General features: G+C 49.9%; 1 protein-coding gene across 2 annotated transcripts in view; it reads left to right on the forward strand.

The window, feature by feature from the left end:
- The window catches only part of Atg1 (serine/threonine-protein kinase unc-51-like protein Atg1), a 127,773-nt gene that overhangs the window by 87,987 nt on the left and 16,263 nt on the right, over positions 1-23,523 (forward strand). For both annotated transcript variants that reach the window (XM_084597908.1, XM_084597909.1), the window contains exons 5-19: positions 8,300-8,336; positions 12,471-12,521; positions 14,549-14,745; positions 15,447-15,548; positions 15,778-15,836; positions 16,126-16,208; positions 16,313-16,357; positions 16,767-16,990; positions 17,595-17,634; positions 18,609-18,967; positions 20,513-20,606; positions 21,106-21,228; positions 21,717-21,926; positions 22,553-22,660; positions 23,227-23,417. In XM_084597908.1, the coding sequence (XP_084454034.1) occupies positions 8,300-8,336; positions 12,471-12,521; positions 14,549-14,745; positions 15,447-15,548; positions 15,778-15,836; positions 16,126-16,208; positions 16,313-16,357; positions 16,767-16,990; positions 17,595-17,634; positions 18,609-18,967; positions 20,513-20,606; positions 21,106-21,228; positions 21,717-21,926; positions 22,553-22,660; positions 23,227-23,417 (1,923 nt within the window). The remainder of the gene's footprint in view (positions 1-8,299; positions 8,337-12,470; positions 12,522-14,548; positions 14,746-15,446; positions 15,549-15,777; positions 15,837-16,125; positions 16,209-16,312; positions 16,358-16,766; positions 16,991-17,594; positions 17,635-18,608; positions 18,968-20,512; positions 20,607-21,105; positions 21,229-21,716; positions 21,927-22,552; positions 22,661-23,226; positions 23,418-23,523) is intronic.

Here is a 23,523-nt window from a genome sequence, read left to right on the forward strand (position 1 = left end):
TGATGTCTATCCTCTACCTGTGTATAATTCCTTTAGTTTTGGCACTGGTGCAGAGAAAGGCGACTTTTGGCCGCTTTCTGTTATTCGCTGCACCGTCGCACTGCGGCAATGAGGGAAACACGTAAACGAAAAATGAACGGCATTGTGTGTTTCTCTGGCGAAGCAAGCAGCTGCTGTGAGAAAGAGATTCGTGAGAATTGTCTTCACTGTGCAACTGAGTCGGCTCTTTACCCGATGCCGTTCTGAAGTACTGTATTGTTCTGTGCGTCGCCAGTACCTTTCGGGCGGTACGTTCCAGCAAACAAAATGGTTATAACTAGTGGAGAAGTGACGTCGGCCGGGGCCTGTCATTTCTGTCGGGATATTGTGTGTGTGCATATGAATGGCTCGGGTTACCAGGGCGAATGAACCATGGGTAATGACGCACACCCGAAGCGTGGTTACGCAAAGCTCTTAGCCGTGTCGTGGATCGCATTGCAAGGCGCGGACGTGCATATTGCGTCCAGGCGCGCGCACAATGGCTCATAAGTTTTTCGTCACCACCGGTCTCGCATTTGAAGTCATTCGATTAGCGTCCTTTGTGCTCGCAGGCTCGGTTGCGTTGCCGTCCGGAGAATTCCTTACTCGACCTGCGAGTTCTTCGTCGAAGAACGGCGCGGGGGCACCGTTTGCGCGGGCAAAGGTGCGCCCGTTTACGCAACGCGCTCGCGGTGCATGTCTGATGTTCCTCCGCATTCGGGTTACCAGCGGGCGATCGCGTAACGCGCAGCCGAAAGGGACCTTCGCTCCGCCGAAATGTCGTACCGTCCGATTTCTCCCCGCGTTCTTTTCGTACCCTTCTTGTGGCAGTCTCCTCCTTCGAGGACTCAGCGCCCCGACCTCGCCATCGCGAGGCTTGCGACAGGGCGTACGGTGTTTGCTTCGAGTGCATCACTGTTCTCTCTCGAAAGAATCTCTCGCAATCTCGGTGGTGGGGAAATAAGCCGCGTCTACTTTCCCCTGTCTAGGCCGCTAGCGGCGGCTCCAAGATCGAATTTTCTATATCGAAGCCCTTCAGTGCACGCGCCTTGTGTGCGGGTCCGTCCGTCTCGGATGTTCGGATGCGAGCTTATAGCTCATCAGTCAGCGCCCGATGTTTGAGTTTGTTCGGCACTAGGGCCTAGCATGTGATCCGTGCGGGCTGAACTGACTGATGTTGAACTTTATCCAACATGGCTCAGCCTGCCAGCTAGCTGGGTGCCCGAGGAACATGCTGTACAAACTTCGGTGTAGCATTCAGGTTACGCGTTCAGTCCTTGTCGGTTGTTTAACAGTCGACTTTCACCAATTTTATCTCTGGTTACATGCAGTTCGCGCTCTTTGCGATAAGAGCAGTGCGTCTCAGACGGCGACTCTGCTTACGCACGTGAGAGCACGTTCACTCGACAACCCTACCGTGTTTCACCAGACTCTGTGGTGAGAGAGAGAGAGAGAGAGACAACTTTATTTGCTCGAGCTAAATACGATGTCTGCTTTAGACGCCGTCAAAGGGAGTGGTTCGCTCTTCACGGGACCCATATGCATCCCTGGCCGCCTGGCCCCTGGAGATCAGGACGAGCTGGTCTTCTACGGCGGGGCTGGTTAGCAAGGTCTCCCATCGCTCGGTAAGGGATTTGTATTTCTTGGCGCTGTTTTTGAAACTTCCGCGACGCTCTAATGAAGCCGACGCGCAGTTGGGGACCTCTGTTTTTGTTTGTTTTTGCGGGTGCATCCGCCTCTGGCACGGGATTCCAGGCGCCTCACACGCTCGGACTTGCGCTACCGCGGCGGTTATCCTTACTGGCAATTTAAAGCCTCGGCAGCACCTGCGGCAAAAACAGCCGTGAAGATGCAGCACTGTCGAAGCTGACCGTTATACAACTGTCATGGTTGGTGGCTCAAAGAGGCTTCGGGGCCATTGTTGCGGAGCCTGTCGGCCGACACTGCCGTGCACGGGTCCTCGCCTGTTCGTGTCATTTGATGCGTGGAGCGCCATCGGATTGCTTGTGCCACGCCCTCGTAGCCGAGTGGCGGCGTCGGTGACAGGTGTGCTATCTTCTGCTGCTGCGCTATGATCGCACGTTTCCCGGTGTGCCACGCGCGTCCTGATTCTTGGCTCCGTTGGTTGGCAGTGGCGTTTGCGGGTTTAGAGGACTCTGAGGCCTGATCCAGTTTGAAGGTCTGTGTGGGCGTTGAGATCAGCTCAGCTGAAGTGTTAGCCGCTCATTGCGAGCTCGATTTGCGAGTCCGACTGAATCGGTCTCGTGTCGCTTCAAGGCTCGATCGAGGCTCAAGCCGACAAGCATACAAGTTCCAGACTGCGAAGCGAGTTGAATCTGCTTTTGGCGTATGCCTAGCCTGCGCGGCCCAAACGAAACCAGCGTGGCCTAACGAGTCCAGTGGATAACTTTCAGCTCCTAGCTTGCAGACAGTAGGGAAGATTGAGACGTAGCTCTCGGGTTTGCGTTTCCCTTCCTGGCCAATGTAAACAAGTGCAGCTTTTTCGGCACGTTCGTCCGCGGAAATATGGATGCAAAGACGAGATTCGCTAGCAGACCTTATGATCGAACCCTCCAAAGAAAAAAAAAAGATATAAAATAATGTTCGGAGGAACGCAAAGGCGACGCTGTCTTCTTTTTGTAGCGAAAGCTACACTGCGCTAGGTTTTCAAGCCGTCGGCGTGGCACCGCGGCGCGTCGCACCGTTGCCTAGCAACTGTCCGTGCTATTATCGAGAGCTGGGCCAGGAGTTGGAGGAAGAAAGAAGAAAAAGAAGGCAGGTAACTCGGTAGTTCGTAGAGGCGAACGACAACAGCGAGTTGCTAGGGCAGAAGGTTCGTTCGACCGTTGTGACAGCGGCACATTAAATCCAGGTATCTGCAGAAAAATTCGCTGGAACACTCACCGCTATCGCTCTGTTACTAGCTTCAAGCCATGCCTAAACCACGATGCTGGCCTTGCATTGCATCGCGGCGGTGTACCGTATATGCTAGGCATGTACTACATCGTCTCTTTAACGCAGCCGCGCTATATTTTGCCGCCGCATTTTGTTCTTCTTTTGACCACATGCGAATGCGAAGAACCAGCTTTCGCCTGCTGCAGCATACTCTCAAAAGATTCGGTAGCTTGCCACTTCAATCAGACGAGGTGGCGCCTACTTCTTGGAGAAGTACCATTCTTCACTACCTTCGGCCAGCGGTGCTACGAGCGAGCTCGTTCGTCAGCACTGAGATGAAAGGGTTCGTCGTTCGTCCCATGAAAGAAAAAAAGACTAAAAAAAAAACGGCGAATGACACGACGGCGAAAGAGCACGTAATGTGTTCCCAGGGAACGTAGAGGAAGCCACTTCGGAGGCAACCGGCGTGTGTGTGTGCGAGGGGGGGGGGGGGGGGGGGGGTTGGATAGTTGGCGAGCTCCGGGCAGCCGCCAATGCGCCACTCCTTTCCCTCTACTCGACTACTCGAGGCCGCCGCAGAGTCGGCGGATTCGGGGTTTCTGGGCGAAAGCGGCCGGCGATTTGCATGCATTTGTTCCGGCGGGCCCGCGTCCGCTCTTCTCGTTTACTCTCCCCGGCTCCCCGGGACAAACAATAAGCAAATGTAATATATATCCTGGCATCCACAAGGGATGGTAACCCCTTTCTTCTTCTTCTTCTTCTTCTTTTTCTCCTTTTCTCTTTTTTTTTCTTTTTTTCGCGCTGACCGTTGCCAGCGGTGGGCGGGGCCTGCTTTGGACCGCGGCACACGCTCGCTCCATTTGCGGAGGCCTGTGCGAACTTGGCCGGCGTATCTTCAGCGCCCTACTTGGACTGAAGACGAGGGGAGGTGAGGGGGATGAAGGACAGCCTCCGTCTGAAGTCTGGTTTTGCAGTCTTGGGATCTATTCAAGATGCAGGTTTTGATCCACATTTTCGCCGCTATAACGTGCTAGCACTCGCACTCAGACGGTCCACGCACGTGTAGGATGGATCAAAAACCGGGGAGTCTGAGCCCGTCCTTGTGGCGCCGCTGCAGCCGCTGCTCGGGTTAAACCCAGTTTCTTCGCACCTGAGTACGTTTGAGTGGTTTCAGTGTTGGCCGTCGCGTGCCTACCGGAATTGGTGCATTGGTTTCGAACTCGCTCTCTGGACGTGCACAACTGTTCACTTTGTACGGGTAAAAACGACTCTCTCGTCTACTAAGAACGAAGGAAGATGATCCGGTCGTTCAAGTGGAAGGTGCTGTTCGACTTTTCACACGGTACTCTCGGGGACCGTGAATGGTTTCTTCAGTCCGAGGTTTCGTTTTCCTCGATGCTTCGCTCTGTAACCGCGTGACACAAAGCCGATCATTGTGTGCGGCGCGAGGCACTTCGCACCTTTGTTCCTAGTTCGTGTTTGCAAGCCCCTTTTTGAGGCGGCCACTTCTACGCCAGTTTGCGCGCGTCCGAGCGCAGACCATCGCGTGGGTTCCAGCGAGGCGTACCCGTGCCGAGAGACTTCCCTCCGTGCCGGCACTCAATTAGCCGTGGCCGGAAGCGCATTGTCTCTCCGGCGATGCTTGTTTGCGCGCGCGCGCGCGCGCGCTGCGGGGCGCAAGGTGGTGTGGGCGCTCGCTCGCGCATCCAGGCAATCGCCGGACGCTCTCCGCCGCTCACCTTCTTCTTTCCCCGCCGGCGTGGTGGCCGTCGGCCCCCGCTAGAAATTGCTTCGCCTTGAACGCCACCTCCTCGCATCGTTTGCATCGCTTTCTCGGTAATGTTCTTCCCCCCCTTTCTCTGTTGTTATTGGCGGCCTCTCGCGCTCGATTGTTTTTGTCCTTGCATCGCCGCCCGCGTGGTTTCGGAGCGCCCAAGCTGCACTCGGTGTGTGTGTGTGTGAACCCCGTCTGCATTGCCCTGGCGCCATCAGTGGGACTTGTTTGCCTCATCCTCTCTCCATGATCCTCTCCGCGTTCGAGAGGTTGAGATCAACGCATTGTTGTAGGTTTTGCGGGTTGTGTTGACTAGCACGGCCTGCCTGGCGTCTCCGCTTTGCGTTCATTGCATTGTGGTCTGTTATTAACCACCATTAATCCTATGCGACCAGCGGAGCTTGCAAGATGGGAATCGCCGGGATCGAATGGCCTCTGGTTCTGGCCCATGCGACGGTTGACTTCGCGGTCGAAGGCGGTCCTCTCGGCTGGGGAGCGCCTCGCTGACCTTGCTCTTTACGTTTCGGGCTAATCACTTGACTGCTCTGCTCCCTCACCGCCGCTGGCTGGGGCTTGTGCGCGTGAAGCGCAGTAGTTGGGCCAGATCTCGCGAGATAGCTTATGTCTCACGCTGCGGGGATACTTTCTGAAGCAAGACATTGGGCTCTCTGTTGCACGAAAGTTTCCTTTTGCGGCTCACGGCATTGTGCCAGCTGAAGGCCATACGCAAGAAACACGTGGATGAAAAGCGATTCTCTAAGGTCCTTATGGCGCGCGCCTTGCGATCGCCCCGCGCAGTCGGCGGCGCGTGATTAATTGCGAAGCCAGGGGCTGCTCTTCTTGCGTTTATTTTTGTTTCCTGTGAAGGTTTTTCCTAATTCCCTTCGATACCTTTGATTGTTCTCACGCGTGAAGTTGTATTTCTGGACTCGCGTTTCCGGCCGCCGGGACTTTTAGCATACGCTTTTGGCGACGTTGCGTTACGGCATAATTGCGTTACACGGTTCCTAACGCGATTACGCGAGAAGGAAGTTCGATCGTCCGTTTCACGTCGTTTGCTGCCCACCGGGTCTGAATTTCTACACGTTTCCTCTGCTCAGATGACGCGCGAGCGAGCGAAATACGGCCTCGCTCTGCCTCGCTGCTCCACGCGGTATTACGTCATTGTTTCTGAAATCGCAGTGTGCGGTGGAAGACGAATCTTCGCTTTAGTCCCCCGGCCATCCAGTTCTGTGCCTCCGTATCTCATCTGCGCCCAGGAGAGCCGTAAGTCGAATATGCAATGCACGGGTAGTATACCCAGTTATTCATTGTTCTTCTTTCGCGGTTTCCAACGGGAGTCGATCGTTTCGATTGGTCCCTCTTGGAGCGTTTCCCATCGTCGCCCGTTGTTGCCAAAGGTGTGCAATGTGTGAGGCAGCCGCATTTGCCGTCCGGTCGCTCGCCTCCTGCAATCTCTCGCTCCCCTCGGGGCGTCCCTGGCTGGATACCGGCTGAGCTTTTGACATCTTGTCACGGCCAGAAGCGGGCATAATGACGGTTTGGCAGAGGCAATCGGGGCTTTGGTGAGGGAGGGTGCACTGCGGTGCCACTGGCGTCGTCTTCGTGGAAGACGGCGTCGTTGCGCAACTTCAGGAAGGCGCCAGCCGCGCCGACCCCGCGGGTAGACCCGGACGTGGCCGCCGATTGGCCCAGTCTGCGCGGCGCCGCCGCCGGCCGAGGTCACTGCAGCTGGTCTTCAAGGGCGGCTGCCTGCGCCCCCCTCCTCACAACCACCATACCGCTGCGCCCTTGCTCCGGCACTTCGGCCCCCTCATTGTTCTGTCTCTATTTCTCACTTCAGTGTGCCGCTATTCCTGCGGTTCGTTCGGCGCCTCCATTCCCCCCCCCCCCCCCTCTATTTCTTGGTAAACGGGAGAGAAAGAGAGAGAGAGGGGGAGTTTGGAAAGTCGTCAACGTGTCTGCCATCATCCTGCTCTTTTATTGCTTTATTTGTCGTTTCATAGTTGCAGCACTGAGCAGGCAGGAAAAAAAAAAAAAACGCCCCCTTCCCTCCGTGTTCCCCTTCCTTCCACCGTGATTATTTGTGGCTCATGGTACAGTGCCCGCTGGTTGCGCGTTTTGCATCGTGCTGCTGCAATTCGGCATCACGGGCCGTTCTGCGCCTCCTAAAATAACGCCTCCCCCTCCACCGCCTCTTTCCGTGGCACGGTCGGCCGAGTGTTGGTATGCGGGGATGTGCTTGTGAAACTGACAATGGTGCACATGCTATGTAATTAGTCAATGCTTGCACTGGGAAGTCGTGCTCTACCACTTTCGTGTTCGTTGTCTGGTATAACGATGACATGTGCACTATTAATAAAATGCACTTCAGTTTCTGGATAGCTGTTTCGGGGCCCAGTTGCTCGTCACAAATCATCGCAACTCGGGTGCTGCCTTTCATCTGGGTCGGTGTATTTTCTTTCTTTCTTTCTTTCTTTCTTTCTTTCTTTCTTTCTTTCTTTCTTTCTTTCTTTCTTTCTTTCTTTCTTTCTTTCTTTCTTTCTTTCTTTCTTTCTTTCTTTCTTTCTTTTTTTTTTTTCACATAAAGCGAGATAATGAACCAGCCGTTCTAGGGCTTTCATCAGTTTTTTTTTTTTTGCGAAAATTGTACGGTGGGTGTAATATAGTACAGAAAACATTAAAAATGATGGGTGGCCGTACAAAAGATGCAATGGGACAATGGGAATCACGCAATCATATGAGCACCTCGTTTTCTACTTTGCAGCAGTAGTGGGACGTGGTGAATAATATTCAAATTGAGCGTATGCTGTCTGAAAAAAAAAAAAAAAAAAAAAGAAGTGCCTTCGTTTAACTCTTTACTGCGTGTTGTTTCCATTACGCGTTTGTATACGCTTCAGCATTCCACGCTGAGGACCTTCAGCGGGCGGCTGACGTTGGGCCGTATCTGTCTGAAAAAACAGTGCTGTGTGCACATGTCAACACAGCCGGCCATTTGAAACAAACATGTGTGTACATTCCTAGATTATTAGATAAGATTGTGACCGCTGGTCATTTTGTCTCCCTTAAAAACGTGTGACGGGTTAGCACTAAGGTCAATACATTTCGAGATGGTGTCGCAATAAGCCGTTTGTATTTTTATTTTCCGGGAGATGATGATAGGGGGGGGGGGGGGGGGGAGATAGTAGTAGTAGTAATAATAATAATAATAATAATAATAATAATAATAATAATAATAATAATAATAATAATAATAATAAACTTCATTAAGAGAATTTAGAGCAGCATTACATGATAGGCCTGCCAGAAACCGCAGTGGGCTTGATGGGCATGACCGTCACAGGCAGGAACGAACGGTAAAGGCAGCCTTAGTGGTCACCGTTCTTTTTGACCGATACTGTATCAATTACGCTTCCACTTTTTTTTTTTTTTTTGTGTAGCAATGTAGCTAGACAACGTAAAATAAGTTTGCACAAAAGTGTATCCCCGGTTGAGAGTAACCTCTAGTACGAACTTGGAACTATGCATGTGTTGTGCGAGCAAGTCACTTGATATTGCAGGCATTGGTATTACAGGGGTGCAAACTATTAATTATTTTCTTTTTCTTTGCAGTACTGCAACGGAGGAGACTTGGCCGAGTACCTTCTAGGTGAGTTTCAGGTTTCCATACGGTTGAAAAGGCAAAGAAGAGGCCCCATTCCTATCTCGCTTCTTTCTTTCTGGCATTAACACCTCGGAATATTTATTAGATAGCTTGATCGTGAAGAAATACCGCAGAATGACCTGCTTGCAACCCCAGTCTGCTGATGTTGTAAATGACTTCATAAAATAGGGAGGGCGTTTCCCCGTTGACTTGTGCAACTAGCACCGAGGCGGGTGGCAGCAGAGGCTAATTTCTCCTGCATGGCTATCCTGTGAATAGCGACGTGTTAAACATTTTTTTTTTCACGACGTCGCACTAGACTCAGCCTTGCTCGCCCTCCCACTAATGTGATGTAAAATTAACGCTCGTGGCGTTTAGTGTTTACGGGACGGTGTCGTTGGGAGTGATTGGAGAAGAAAAATTCCAGTCTCTGCCCTGCAGGCCGGTGCTTTTACGACAACTTTAAGCACGTGATATCAGTGTACAACACAAATGTCATGAACCGCTTAACAGCCATGGCGGTTATTTAATGTGCGATATCAGCGCACGTTAAATATCCCCAGGTGGTCGACATTATTCCGGAGCCCTCCAATACGGCGTCTCTCATAGCCTAAGTCGCTTCGAGACGTTAAGCCCCATTAAAAAACAAAAACAAACAAACAAAAAACCGAACCAGGTTGAATGTATTGTGATAAAGCTGGTAAAGAGCCTAGCAATCTTTTTGTGAGTAGCCAGAGTTGGCATATAGCGCTGCAAGTGAAACAAGTTCTGTTACGTACTGGGTTCTTCGGTAACAGGAAAATACAAGCCTCACTGATAATTTCTGAACACATTCAGGTTTGTCACCGAGCCTTCGGTAGACCCTAGAGTTCGAGAGTGACGTCGGTGGTTCACGTTGCGGGCAATCGTTCAGCATTATGGGAAGTTCTCAACTTTCTAATGCGCCATTCGGTCTCCCGCATATGTACCACGCGAGGTAGCTGCTTCGAGATGTCAGTGTGCACCTTACCCCGGTCGTGGCGATTACCAAATTGGTGGAACCACGGACGCAGGATGGAGGCTTGGTCCCCGTCTTGCCTTCCTGCCACAGATGTCTTTCCTGCGCGCAGCTCTGTACAGCGTTCAGTGTTTGAAGGCATGCAGTAATTTCTGTTGCCAGTGGGCGCTCTTTGTGCCCTCTCGTTTCCCCACGTGCCTGTCATTCAATCTGCTTATTGTGAGGGAGCTCACCGGTACGCGATGCTGCGCCAAAGGTTTGTTTGAGTTTCAGGTGCTCAGAAGAGGCGCCTGGCTAAGCTGGAGTTGTTATCAGTGAGCGCTTAACCCCTCAACGACAGCTTCCTTCCTTCCTTTCTTTCTTTTTTTTTTCTTTTTTTTTTTTTTAATATTGTTCCCACGGCAAACGTTTGTCCCGTGTGCGGAAGAGAAAACGCAGGGGAAGGCAGAGGTTCCGAATGCCGTGACCTCAATGCTGTTCGTATGTTTGCTTAGGACCTCTTCTTTGCCAAGTATTTGATTAGCCGATATCCTTTCCCCCAGTCCTTGGTTAGCTGACGGAAACTTTTATTTTCCTTTCCCTAACCATCGATTGGTGAGAAGTGTCGTCTGATTTCTTATTGTTTGCCGTCCCCGCGAGGGCCTAAAAGTGGGCGCTGTGGGTTAATTAAACCAGGGCTGATTTCGTCTAATCAACAGTTCAGTCATGCCGTGAATAGTTTTCTCTTGGCTTGTTTCTCTTGTTTTATTAATTTGTAAATAAATAGATAACCGTTCCTTCCTAGGATAACGTGAATGTCTGAGAGTCCGAACCATCAATACATCAAGAACCCCGATTCCATCATTAATAAGCGTTTCCCAACATCACCACCTGAAAGGGAAACTCAACTCACTGGGTAGCTGGGAAATAAAGGGCATTAAGTACCGTGCGCGGAGCTGAACTGTAGTTAGTCGGCTGTTGTCCGCTATCCAACTGACAGTGAGCCTGTGACTTCTGCGTGATAAATTCTCCGTTAAGTTATACCCCGCGGCCACTTCGTATAGATAGCCGGGCGTCTCGCATCGAAGGGGTAACTTACACGCTCGAGGCCACCTGCTTTTATTTACTGCGTAGATTGGAATTGGGATGACGGTTAACTGTACGCAACCCGTGCAGACAACGAGGCGCGTTTTGGACACACGCGGCCTCTCGTTTCTAGCTCGCTGGCGCAGAAGCGGTTTCGGAGAAAGGCGCGCCCGCGCGCGCCTTTATCCGTGCCAATGCACTTTCTCCCTGAACCGTCGAAGTGGCATAACCGGCGTGCCCGCGCACTATCTCGGCGAATCATAATTGACACGCCGCCGTGTTGCATGTCCTCGTCCGCGTGCGTGTAACGGCTGCATTGCTCGAGGTTGGCATATGGACCCTCTGGCGAGAGCAAGAAAGGAATGAGGGAAAAAAAGAAAACGGGTTTCTCTCGCAACAGGATCGCCTTATTTTGCGTGCCTCGCGCATTGCCCGCTGTCGAGCTCTAAGGAGGAGAAGGGGGAGGAGGATAGGGTTACGGAACCTTTTGTTTGCCTTTAGAAGGTGCGGGAAATTACCGCCTCGGGCGTCGCCTCGCTTTGCGCCGCTTTTATTCTCCGCTTAGCGTCGTTGTGGGCTTCTTTCTCGATGTGCTGTCCTTTGTGGCGTGCGTTTGTTTCACGGTGGAGTGCTGTGTGTGTGGTTGCTCTCTGGGGGCCGTCGCAGTGCGCGTTCGCACGTGCGGCGCGCGTTTAATTGCCGATTCAGGGACCCTGCGGATCTGTGCATGTGTGCGTCCCCGGAGAGCGCCTGGGCGAGTTGGTTTCGCCAAATACTGCCGCGCTATGGAAGGGGGGGGGGGGGGGGGAAGAGGCTGCTGTACCTTTACCCTTTTCGGGGGGCTCAGCTTGATGGAGTCTGTTATAAACACGGGTGATATTTATTGCGCCCTACGCGCGGCCTCGCTCGAGGGCGCTTACGTCGCTTTTATCGGTTAAGAAAATGCACTTGACCCTTGGTTGTGCCCTCAAAGAGCGCTTTGTATTCGAGTTTGCTACCCGGCGGCTTTGAACAGGGGAAATCATTTTTCTTTTGCCTGGTTTTCACTGAACCCCATTGAAAATGCCAGCCTGTGCAAGACTCACTAACAGTTACTGTTTTACTTTAGACATTGTTAAGGCATTGATCAGAAAGCGCTGCGTCATGCATGGCAGTTTTCACTGTGTTCGTAATGTGAAGTTTGTACCTGCAGAATCCGGGGCTATGGCGGCAGTTCTGATAACCGGAACAGAAGCCGTGGTCTTGCGTAATGCTGTTTTTTTTTGGACGTGCCACGGTCCTCTCGTCCCGCTTATCCTGTCAGATGCCAATTGCTAATTTTTGCCCATACCACACCTGTAACACTGCCTGGCTGCCATTAATAATTTATTACGAGGATTCTATCATATTCTCTCGTCGCAGTGCACACCGTGCAGAGCGTGACGCATTCAGCGCTGGGTAGGGATAGAGGAAGGGTACTGGAGTCTTGACTCTTGAGAGAGGGGTAGTAGTCCGTAAGATTTCGATGATGTTCTCACAAATAGCAGGCACTGTGGTGAAAACAATTTTTGGTCACCTTGACAAGACGCTATGGAAGCTCTGTAAACACGTGGGTCGCTATCTTTCTAAAGGTGTGCTCAATGGTTTGAACAGGGCGCAAGCAAGCAATTTTTTTTTTCTATTTGTCTCTGTAGCTTAGGAATAAGAATGCATTGGGGCAGTAAGAACGCCTCTTCTTCAGAAAGGAGAGCACAGTTGAGTCCGTTTAATATAAAAAAATTTAAAAAATCAATGGATTTCTTAGAACGTGCTTGTAAGCGAGGCAGGGCACACCAAGGAGGTGAATTAAGGGTCCCATATCGACTCCCTGCTGCCAGTCTGTACCGGTTACCTTATTACCAAACAACAGAAGGATACTTACATCCTTATATGGTGCCTTGCACAGAGGGATATTTACATCCTCATTTGAAATAATGGTGTTTCGAGTTCACTTTCCGCGGCTGTCACATTTGTGTGGTGGTCCATTGTAAATGCTGTGCTCATGGTTGCCTAGTGCGTAATTGCTTCCTTTACTTTTCTCTTTCATTCATTAATCGCAGAAAAGGGCACGCTGAGTGAGAATACCATCCGTCTTTTCCTGAGGCAAATTGGTGAGTTTTGCTGGAGGCAGTGTGCTGCCTTGTTTCACCATTCTCCTATGACCATGTGCTCCAACACAATGTCGGTTAATATCTCGTCTCTTAATTTTTGTATGTTGTAATTATTTTGTCTGGTTCGGTGAGTGAAGTACAATGCCTGCGCAGTCACCCGTTTAGGAGACTTCGCTTAACTTTGATTAAAGTTAGAGTGGTGGCTTTTCTTGGAGGAATAACTTGACATTTCGTGTGAGATTTTTACACTCCGTCCTATAATTCTGAATAATTATGATATAATTAAGGGGTAATTTCAGGGCAGTTTATGTTTCAGGTTTTTCCGGAAGGTGAAGGCTGTTAGTTCACTCACAGTTTGCTAGGAAAATCAGTTGAAAAATGATGTTCGATTAGGGTATCATGCCATGCTCCATATTTTGCGAAGTACTTTGCCACTCTATTTACCTGCATGAGATACCTTGGCTGGCTATTGTTAACATTAACCGTGCTAGCATTAGAAAGTGTCACCCGGCTCAAGCATGTGGTTTAGTTACCCTATTTTTGCCGCATGGTGTTTTCATTTTGTTCCTTATGCTGCCTGCGCTTTTATTGTACCGCTTATATTCGGTATACATGATGTGGATTCGACCTCTTTGGGCAAACTGAAATCCGCTGTATTGGTTGATTGCAGTGTTCTGAGGGGAAAGGGTACTTGCACTTAAATATCAGTTAGAAAAAGCCAACAGCGAAATAGCGATGTACCAACACACCATCCGTTTCAAGGAATAGACTGTGAAGAAGTCTGTGCTGCTTCTTTTCTCTCCATGAATTTCTGAGACTATGCTCGGGGACACTTTTTCTTGGCAACGGAGTCAAAGCTACGGAGCCGAAACGCATTATATTCCTACGCAGCTGTATATAGACCTTAGTTACATGAGCAATTTCAGCAAAAACAAATTAAAATCATAGCGCTAGTTATTTGCGGTATATTTTTTATCACGGAACCGATTTTTCGAAATGAAGCTGTTATGCCTAATACACTTTTCTTAGTTCCACCGGGTTTTCTCGTCCGATGTCTGTCGCGGGTTTTCGAGGCACCCCGACTTTGCAGACAAGATAGCGAAAGCTGCCTGTTCGGGTCGTTCCGGTTGTTCTGGTCATCCACTCCGCAAGGGTAGAAAGCATTTTCACCAGACAAGATTCAAGTCAAGTTCAAGAGAAGCTGGCTGTTGAAGCAAACGAAGGAAATTATCTGCTATGTCTATGCAAACCGAAAGCCGCGCGGTCAAACTACATGCGGAGTGACGCATTTAAAAACGCCCCTCCCTACCCTTGCGCCCATTGCTAAGAAAAAGTGTCCCCGAGTATAAATCACGCTGCCACCCACTACTACCCACCAGTCCCAGTCGGGGATGCTTTTGACATCATAGCCAGTGTGACCAGTTTGCAGTGACTGGCGAGAAATCTGTATTCCATTTTCATCGAATTCTTTCAGCAATAAATATGTAATTTAGGGTGTCGTCGACCAAAGACAAACAGAATGGTCTGATTTTGCTAAGGGTAAATTTAGGGGGGTGTTGCCATCAGCGTCGCTTTATATATACGGATATATAACATGTGCTAATTCCCAGCTCTCTCTGCAGATTTATATTTATGCGTGACGACTGAAAAAAAAACAACAAAAAAACTGGCATTTCAGCACGGCTTTGTTAACTGAAGCAGTTGGTTCTTACATTTGCTGTTGATGGACTGGTGCACTATATATACTTAAAATAATAACGCCATATTAAAAATCCTTAGAACAGAATAATTATGACAGTCCTTGGTGGGAGTAAGGTAGATTTGTGTGTAGGAATATTTGGTGAGGATGGAAGCAGCACGCTGTAGCAGAAGTTCACCCTGAGGGAAAAAAATATAACAAAGAAAATAAACTGCCACGTTTCATTATCCCGGCTCAAACACCACATGGCTAAAAAACTGGAGCCGCAGCGCCTGTATATCCCTGGCATTGACGCGCTGAACAATCGCCGTTTCCTCCGTCGCCGCAGCGGGTGCCATGCGGGCCCTGAACGCCAAGGGCATCGTTCACCGAGACCTGAAACCGCAGAACATCCTTCTCTGCCACGGGCCGCGACCCAAGCCGGCCCCAGCCGACATCACGCTCAAGATTGCCGACTTCGGCTTTGCGCGCTTCCTCCAGGACGGAGTCATGGCGGCCACCCTGTGTGGATCGCCCATGTACATGGTGCGTATTGTTCCTTTGTCCATCGGAAAGGAGAGTGTGTCACTCGCCCCGGCTGAGCACTAGGACAGCGTCTCTGTGAAACCGCTGGGCCGCTCCCTCTCCTCGGTGTGCGGAAGTGGGATTAGCAGTTCGTAATCGCGGTGGCATTTGCGAGAGCGTGTGCATGTGGACTCCTTTCTAACGCCACGTGATGGGTGGTTGCTTCGGTATCTATGAGCTGGAGGCTGCGTCTCTTCGTGGCGGCATGTTATCTGGAAGGACAGCTACTGGCAAACGCATTTGCTAGCTACTCTGGAACCGAAGTCCTCGGGGCCCCATGATACATTTTTTAAAGCATGGAATGCTTTTAGCGCCCGTCGTCGGCACGCCGCCGGAAACAATGTGGCGCCGAACCGGAGAAAGAGGGTGACGAACCGAAGGCGAACCTAAATGCTAAACTAAGTTTCGGAGGTCGTCCCCTCGATCCTACATATATGCTGCGCTGCTGTTGCAGCAGCTCATGCATCAATCCTCTCCTTCACTCCGCGATGGTTTAAGGCACAGAATTGAGGAGGCGCATAGCTATATCGCTTCTCGGCGGATACCTCAAATGCATCGTCAGGGGGGAGGCATAAGCAGAAATGAGGTGCCCATTGACTGTTGTCTTTCTTTGTGCAACCCACGTTGAGACATGCAAGTGGTCCTGTCCCTCTCCTATGCAGGCCCCAGAGGTGATCATGTCGCTCCAATATGATGCCAAGGCTGACCTTTGGAGCATCGGCACCATCGTGTTCCAGTGCCTGACAGGAACTGCGCCCTTCAAGGTACGCCATAAAACCACGCTTGGATGCGATGGTAAATTAGTTGGCGGTGCTGGCACTACCAGAAGCTGAGTTATGGGTCACTCTGTTGAGGCGGCGATTGTGCGCGCCCGCATGTGTGTATTGGATTGTGGCCTGGAACTACGGGTCAGTATTAATTTGTATGCACAGTTAGCAGTGATGTTTGTAGTCAACTAAATACCTCTCTTCCTCCCCCTTTTTCTTCTTGCAGGCACAGACACCCCAGGCTTTGAAGCAGTTCTATGAGAAAGCAACCAATCTAGCTCCCAGGTGAGATACTGCATAACATTACTGGCATACCTGTGATACAGCATTAAAGACTGGTGTTTTAAAAGATTTTTCCCACTTAATAGATATTAGATGATGGAGCAGTATTATAGATGGACATAACTTGTGTGGTCTATAACTTTGCTACATTACTGAGTTTGCTGCATAGTACATGTTAGCATTATTCTGTTGTGCCATATTGCAAAGAACGAAAGTGAAAGGGCAACATTTAATAGCATCTTAGGTTAGTTAGAGGTGTGCAAAAAACATGACATGCTTTCTTCTACTCTAGGATCCCATCAGGAACATCTCGGGAACTCCATGACCTTCTGAGCAGGCTCCTCAAGAAGAACGCAAAGGATAGAATGGACTTCGGTATGAAGCTGCTCTCTGTTTAGAACCTGAGCTGTATACTGCTCTTGGTTCATAAATTCCTTTTCTTGGGTGCTTACTTTGTTTTTCTTGTTCCCTTCTTGCAGACGAGTTCTTCTCGCATCCATTTTTGAAAAGGGTTGCCAGACTGAGTAAGTGCCCGCAGTCATTCTTCTTCCTGCATAGATATGCATTATATTCATACTTAGTTTCCAAAGCTTTTCTGTGGTTTGCAGATGGATAATGTTAACTTGTTGACTAGCGATACTCTTTTGGTGTACCATCTGTACCTTATTCTCTTGTGCTGTGTCATTGCACGGCTTGCGAACATCAAAAGCAGATTTTGCACAGTTGACAAGCAGAGGAGAAACCTAAGTGCCCAGAAATAAAAAAAAGACGTGGCAGCTATTGATCATGGAGCAGGAAATGATAATATGGGGACATGGTGCATAAAGGAAACTTATCTGAGTTCAAAAGTTCGTATGGAACCGCGAAGGAAAATGATTGAGATGGTTGTCGGCTGCAGCTGCAATTTTTTCCGCTTGTCTTCATTTACTGCAGGCTCTCCCATGCCTGTGCCGTCAAGGCGGTCAGCCTCTCCTCCCGACGTGGGCGGGGGAGCAGTGGCACCCTCTGCCGCGGTGTGGGGCTCTCCCATGTCGGGGCAGCTGCCACCATCACCACAGGGTTGGTGTGGGGAGGACTTGGGAGGCTCGGGAGGCTCGGGGCCAGCGCAAGCACCTGCCCTCAAGAGTGCCTCATCATCCTCCTCCCCCGAAGACCAGGTGAGAGCCTCATGCACGCCCCTTCTCATCTCGGGTAGCACTGTGGTACCAAAGAAGGTCCATTCTCTTTAGGTGGAGCACTTATATTGTCACAAAATTTGCAGGCTTTGTAGAGCCATCTGAAGAGACAAAGTACCCTCGTAGGCTTACTGAATTAGTTTGTGGGGACTAGTTTCAACCACATGGAATCCAGAGTCCTTGAACACATGCACTGAAGCACACCGTAGGTTTGTGCTTAGACTGCTGTCGTCATGGTATTGGGTAGTGCTAGTAGTTGTTTCTCGCGCTGCGTTTTTGAAGTGTGGGTTGTATTTGCAGGATTGGGAAAATTGCATACCCTCGCCCTGTACCTTTGTAATCAGTGTGCAGCACTGTTCCCGAAAATTCAAATATAATCAAACGGACTTAATCAAAAGCTCATTTCATGCTGGCTGCGACTTCAATCTTCATAAAGTGTTGAGAATGGGCAGGTCACTGTCCACCCATTAGTTCTGTCAAGTCACCAAACTTCATTCTAATTGGTATTGATATATTTCTCCTCTGCTTGTATGCCTTTTCCATCTCGTGTTGATGTCTGACACTCCACTCTGCTCAATTTCTGCAGGACTTCGTCATTGTGCCAGCCATTGCAGAAGACCAGCAAAGTAAGTGTGTGCAGGCCAGTCTTGAACTCACCTTTACAAGATCCTTAGATGTTTGTTTTGCGGCTGTACACCATTCCGCTCTCAATACGTGAGCTGCAAACGTCACAGTTGATCGCTAAAATTCAGTTGCAGGTCCCTTTTGTCCTACTACAAAATTTCTTTTCATGCTCAGTTGCAAATACCTGATTAATTTGTTTTCTTCAGCTTTTCATGGGAACCTAAGCATTTGGGAAGGGGGAGTGCAGAAGGAGTCAAACCACATTTGTTGGTAATTGCACTTTATTTGTACTTAAAATTTTCCCTTCAGCAGCCTCTATTAGGTGTAAAATGGGCATTGTAATACTCATCGTACAGTAACCCAGAGGCTAATTGAAACGAAAGTTTTAAATAGCGGACGCGACGGTACGACCACATACAACAAATGAAGTACTTTTGAAATACTTTAAAAACATTGATGGCCAACAAAATATTTAAATTTTTAAAATAATTACCTGAAGTGAAAATTATGAGAGTTTCGAGTCCGCTGTATCTAGATTCTGAGCATACAAAATGTGTTTTGGATCTTTCATCGAGAGAGAGGGAGAGCCTTTTATTGTTATGGCCCACCATGGGGGCCCAGTGGCTGTTGCATTAAACTGCTGAAGCCGAGGTCTCACAGGGGTCAGTCCTGAATGCTGCTGCCTTATTTCGATGGAAGCAAAATGCAAAAACGACTGTGTGCTGAGCAGTGTCACTTCCCATTAAGAAACCCCTGGTGGTCGAGATTAGTTGGAATATCCCTCGTAGCATGTGTGCAGCTCCGAGATGTTAAACGCTGTATACCGCGCCGCGTTTCTTTTCCATTTTGACTTCTGTAATTTACCCTGCAAATGTAGATCTCTTATTGATTGCGCTTTATGTACTTGATGCGCAAAACACTCTCAGGTATGTGTTGCTTGGCCTAAATGCGTGACCCGCAACCGCCACTCGTGCAGGCAGCGGAGGGGCCGGAGGTACTCAGTGGCCCTGCGAGGACTCTGGAAGCACTCCGGCCAAGAAGATGGCCTCTGGGGCCACCGTGCCAGCATCCCCCACGAGCCGCGAGGGCTCCCCGCGGCCATCATTTTTGCCCGTGCAGCAGCAGCCTCAGCCAGCCCAGCCTCAGCCGAGAGTTCCGTGCGGCCCTTACACTGAGCCAATACCTGTGCCATCACAAAAGCGGGCCTTTGAGCAGATGCAGCGCAGCGGTGGCAGCAGCAGCAGCGGCGGAGCCACAGCGACTGTCGCCGCTCTGCCCTCGGAAGGAGCCGCTTCACCCACTGAACCTCTCACTGATGCCCCGTCATCGCCACGGGTGAGACCTCTGCCTCATGATGGTGTCTGGAAAAGCGCTGTGATAAGTCAAATGCTTGAAAAAGGGCTCTGATAGGATAAATGATACTGCCTGAAAGAAGGCTCTGATAGGATGAATGATGCTGTATGGAAAAGGGCTCTGATAAAATAAATGATAGTGCCTGAAAGAGGGTTCTGATAGGGCAAATAATGATGTCCACTGCTCGCTGTACTCTGGCCAGGAAGTTGTTCAAAATTGCATCATACCCAAACCCATATCAGTCGTGTTAGTATCATAAATATTCTACTGTATTCTTTGTACTCTCTGTGCATTGCGCACATGTGTGCTGCATTGAATAACATGTTGTTTTTTCACTCTGTGTGCAAAACTTGAAATGCCAATGTGCACATCATGAAGAGCCACTTCTAGAATGGTATAACTGGGCTTATAAGTGTAAGCTTGTTAATTTGAACCTCGATGATTCGAATTTTCAGATAATTCAAATTACACTACTTGGTCCGGCCAAGCCCCATAAAGATTTGTGTACTAAAAAGCCCATTAATTTGAACGCGAGTCGGTTTCGCTACAATAATTCGAACTACGCACCGGTGCGCCTGGGCGAGTTGGCGCACAGCATGTGGGAAAAAAAAAAAGAAAAGAAAACCTCCGTGAAAGAGTGGCATAGTTAGAGGCCTGCGCACATCCAAAACGGAGACAGAAGATGGAACCCAGGTGAAATCAATGGAAGAGTGGGTAAAGCCTAAATGGTGCCATGGCCGGCGCAGCGGCAGCTGCCTGCTCTCTTGCGCGCAACCTTCGAAATTCGCAACTAAATACTCGTTGATTTGAGCCCTGTTAATTCGCAAATACAGTTAAGCTCTTTTGGCGCGATGCCAGCCAACGGCCATGAAAGGCTATGACTTTGGACGGGCGCTACAAGCTGCGTGAAAAAAAAAAAGATATTTTGTTTCTTTTTTGCGAAAAGATTGTCCATCTTTCCACCCATCAGTCGTCAACGAGAGCATGCAGTCAGCCGCGATCATGATGCCGACTTTTAGCATCGTTCGCTTCAAAAGGCGTTCGCTGTTATTGCGCTTTCTAATAATTGAGTAGCAGGCGCCCGTCCCACTCACCAATGGCATAATAAAGTGAACATACTGAAAACGAGGCTTGCACAACTGGACAATCGCTGGCACTCTACGAAGTACGTTTCCCCCCTTTGCTAGAGCTAACATCAAAAAGTAAACACGTCATGATATTATCGCTGCACATCTTGGTGCACTGCCAAGAAATGCGTTAAGGACCGTGACTCGAAATAGAGGGACGACTGACGTCTTCCTTCCTTTTTTTTTTTAAAATTCATTTGCGAAAATTGGAGGTGGCAGGGTTCATTGTGCTAGGGTATCGTTGCGCGAGTAAATACTGTAAATTTACCGTAATGCAAATGGCTCTTGTCAATTTTTTCGGAGCCATTCGATAATTCGAACATCGGATAATTCGAACTTTCCCCGGGTCCTGTGACGTTCCAATTAACGAGCTTTTACTGTATCACTTCTTATTTTTCAGCTGATGCAGCTGGAGCGGAAGGACTCGCTGGGGTCGAACTCGAGCGACCTAGGGCGCAGGACACCAGATTTCTCCAACCTATCCCCTCCATCAGGTACGTGTCTCTGTGGCCAGCGCATGCAGTGGGCTTCCGCATTACACAGAACACATGCGCTTTTCAAGTGGCTTCGCGTTTTAAGCTGTGGATGGCCACCATAGTAAATTTGCATTTGCTTACTATGAACATCCTCCTGTGAAATTGCGACTTCAGTGGGATTTATGTACACTTGTTAAGAAACTTATGCTGAGAGGTAGGGTCACTGTTGCATTTAGCCAGGCAGCTTGCAAAAGCTTTAACAGATTGGTTTTGGTTACTGTTTCAAAAGTCATTTTACTGAGTGTGTCAGGCTGTCAGTATAACTAAATGCGAGCTGATGGCCATGACAGTGTCTGATTCTGGTTCTCAGGTGACACTGAAAAGGCAGCTTGGTTTTGCTAAGCAGCTGGTCATCTTTTCAATATGTTCAGCATCTAGTTTTCTTCCCTGGTGTGTTTTTACCTTTGCCGGTGTTCAGGATGGCGCTGATCTGTCCTTCCTTTCCTCTTTTCTGCAGTGCAGTTCCATATTGGGACTCCGCCCGGGGGTGGTCGTCGGCGCCACCTGAGTGGAGGCACCCCACCGAGGGTCAGGCACTCGATACCCATCGCCACCTCGGGGTCCCCGCTGCGGCGACACTGTGAGTGTGCCCCTGCACCCCCTTCCTCCCTTCTCTATAGTAACCATCTGTCCACAGCTGGAGTTGCTCTTCTAACGAGCTCACTGGAGCTTCGTTGTAGAGTCAAAGCTGTATTTTAATCGGAGGCAGCTGTAACTGAAAAAGGCCTTTGTTGAGTTGGGAAATGAGCTGCCCTGTAACAGCACTGTTGTAAGAAACCTATCTTAGTGCAAACAAAATACTGTTGCGACCATAACGCTGCTTTCCATCCACACTGTTTGCACATTGGACTGGAATTGAGACAAGCAATGCCAAGCAAGTCTGTATACAGCTGTGCTGAGACAGTATTGTGGTCGGAAACAAGATGTTGACAGTGTTCTCTTAAGGGGCCGTAGCCCGTGATGGGGAGGGGGTGGTCTTTAGCGCTCTGCGGGGCTGGTGTAGTTGTCCGTCATCTCGGGCATGTGTGTAGCATATTCTCCTGTTTGTTTCCCCTGTGTGTGGTGCAGTGTGTGGCATGGCCAATGTGAACCAGCTGGCGGTGCTGAATGGTAACCCCCAGCAGCTGCCGCCCATCCTGGGCTCGCCCATGGCTGGCCGGGAAGGCGACATTGGCACTGTCGGGGGTGGCCTCAACCTCAACGCTCTGCGGGGCACGACTCTGGCCACCCGTGCCATGACCTTGCCCGAGATGCGTAGGGACAGCAGCGGAGGATCAGGTGTGTGTGCACGGTGGACGCGACCTAATGGGCATGCGCGACTGCAGTGTCCCACTGATAATTCGCCTGTAGCTTGCAACTATATTGCTGTTATTGCACCTGTTCTTGCGAGGTTGCGTTGCAACTGTATCAAAGATTTTTCGATTCAGTTTTGTTAGTGCCTACGTAAAAATGGAGAGACAAAGCACGAGTTGATTTTTCTCTTGTTTTTACGTTTCTGAAGAAAGCCAGTGTTAAAAAATTTGTTCACGACAAAGGAAAGGCACACTATCTGTCACACCTGCTCCATGGGCACCTGAACTCTGCTGTAAGGGAATGGAGGAAGGTGGAGAGGAAGTGGAAAAAGAGAAAGAGGTGCCATAGCAGAGGGCTCCGGAGCAAATTTCCTCCACCTGGACATCTTTAGCATGCTCCGACATTGCACGGCACATGGATGTCGCTCCGTTTTGCTTCCACCGAAACGCAGTCATCGGCGCTCGGGTCCGAACCAGAGTACTCAGGCACAGTAGCCAGACATCTTAACCGCAGCGCCACTGCAGTTGCTTATGTGCCATAAAACTTTGTGTAACTAACTAAAGATTGAGGAAAGGGGACAATGAAAAGTTTTTTTTTCTCCTCTGATGCAGACCAACTGGACGGCAGCCTCCACAAGTCGGGAAGTGCTGGGGGCAGGCTGTACGACCATGGTGCGTTCATGCGAGGGGCGAACCTGGCTTCTGAACAGGCTGCACTTGGTGAGTGGCTCTCTTTCATCCTTGCAGTGCTGGTGGAGAACTGACACCGGGCTGCCAGAGTACATTATTGTTGGGCTGAGCACAGCGCAGACGGAAAACAGAGACATCGAGGTTATTAAAGCGAAAGCCTTTTTATGGCTCATGATTCGCTGGTGTGTCCGTGCGTGCGTCCGTGGTAGCTGTCAATCACCTCCAGGATGATTAGTACGTTTTCAGTAGCGATAGTTAATCAATCAATGATATAGTAGTAGGTGTATGATAGTGATAATTAGGTAATTATAATTTGTTAATTATTAGTAAGCTTTGAGACATTCTAAACGCACGCAGTGCACATGCGCAGTGTCCTTGTGCGCAAACCTCGACAGACACCTAGTAGCCACCACAACTGCGCATGCGCAACTAAGTCATAGCTGACAGTCACCAGCAAGAGTCGCCCAATGAAACCAAGCAGTGGCCAAATGGGGCAGCGACAGTGTTGGTTAAAGGCTTTCGCCTTTGCGCACTTTCAACCATTGCTGCATTCTTCTGTCTTCCTTGCACCTTCTTAACATTGGTGTGTGGTGCAGGCTCGTACAGCCCACCGGGCAGCATGGGCGCCTTCTTCCCGGGCAGCGGAGACTGGCCGTGCGGCCGACTGGGTTCGCCGGGGGCCACCGCAGTGGCACCCTGCTGCTTCCCCTTTGGCACCTCACCACCCACGGGCGAGCCGCCAAACTTTGTCCCACCCCCCGAGTTGCCCCAGGAGACCCTGCTGGATGTAAGCTTGTTTTTCTTGAGGTGGTTGGAGGGAACACTGAGAATGTGTCCGGTCTGAGGAGGCCATCTCGAAAGCTAGTCAGGTGCAGTGAGAACGGATGTTTCAT

The sequence above is a fragment of the Amblyomma maculatum genome, chromosome 3 (assembly GCF_055883805.1).
Source record: "Amblyomma maculatum isolate TAMU_Amacu chromosome 3, ASM5588380v1, whole genome shotgun sequence".
NCBI classification, from domain to species: domain Eukaryota; kingdom Metazoa; phylum Arthropoda; class Arachnida; order Ixodida; family Ixodidae; genus Amblyomma; species Amblyomma maculatum.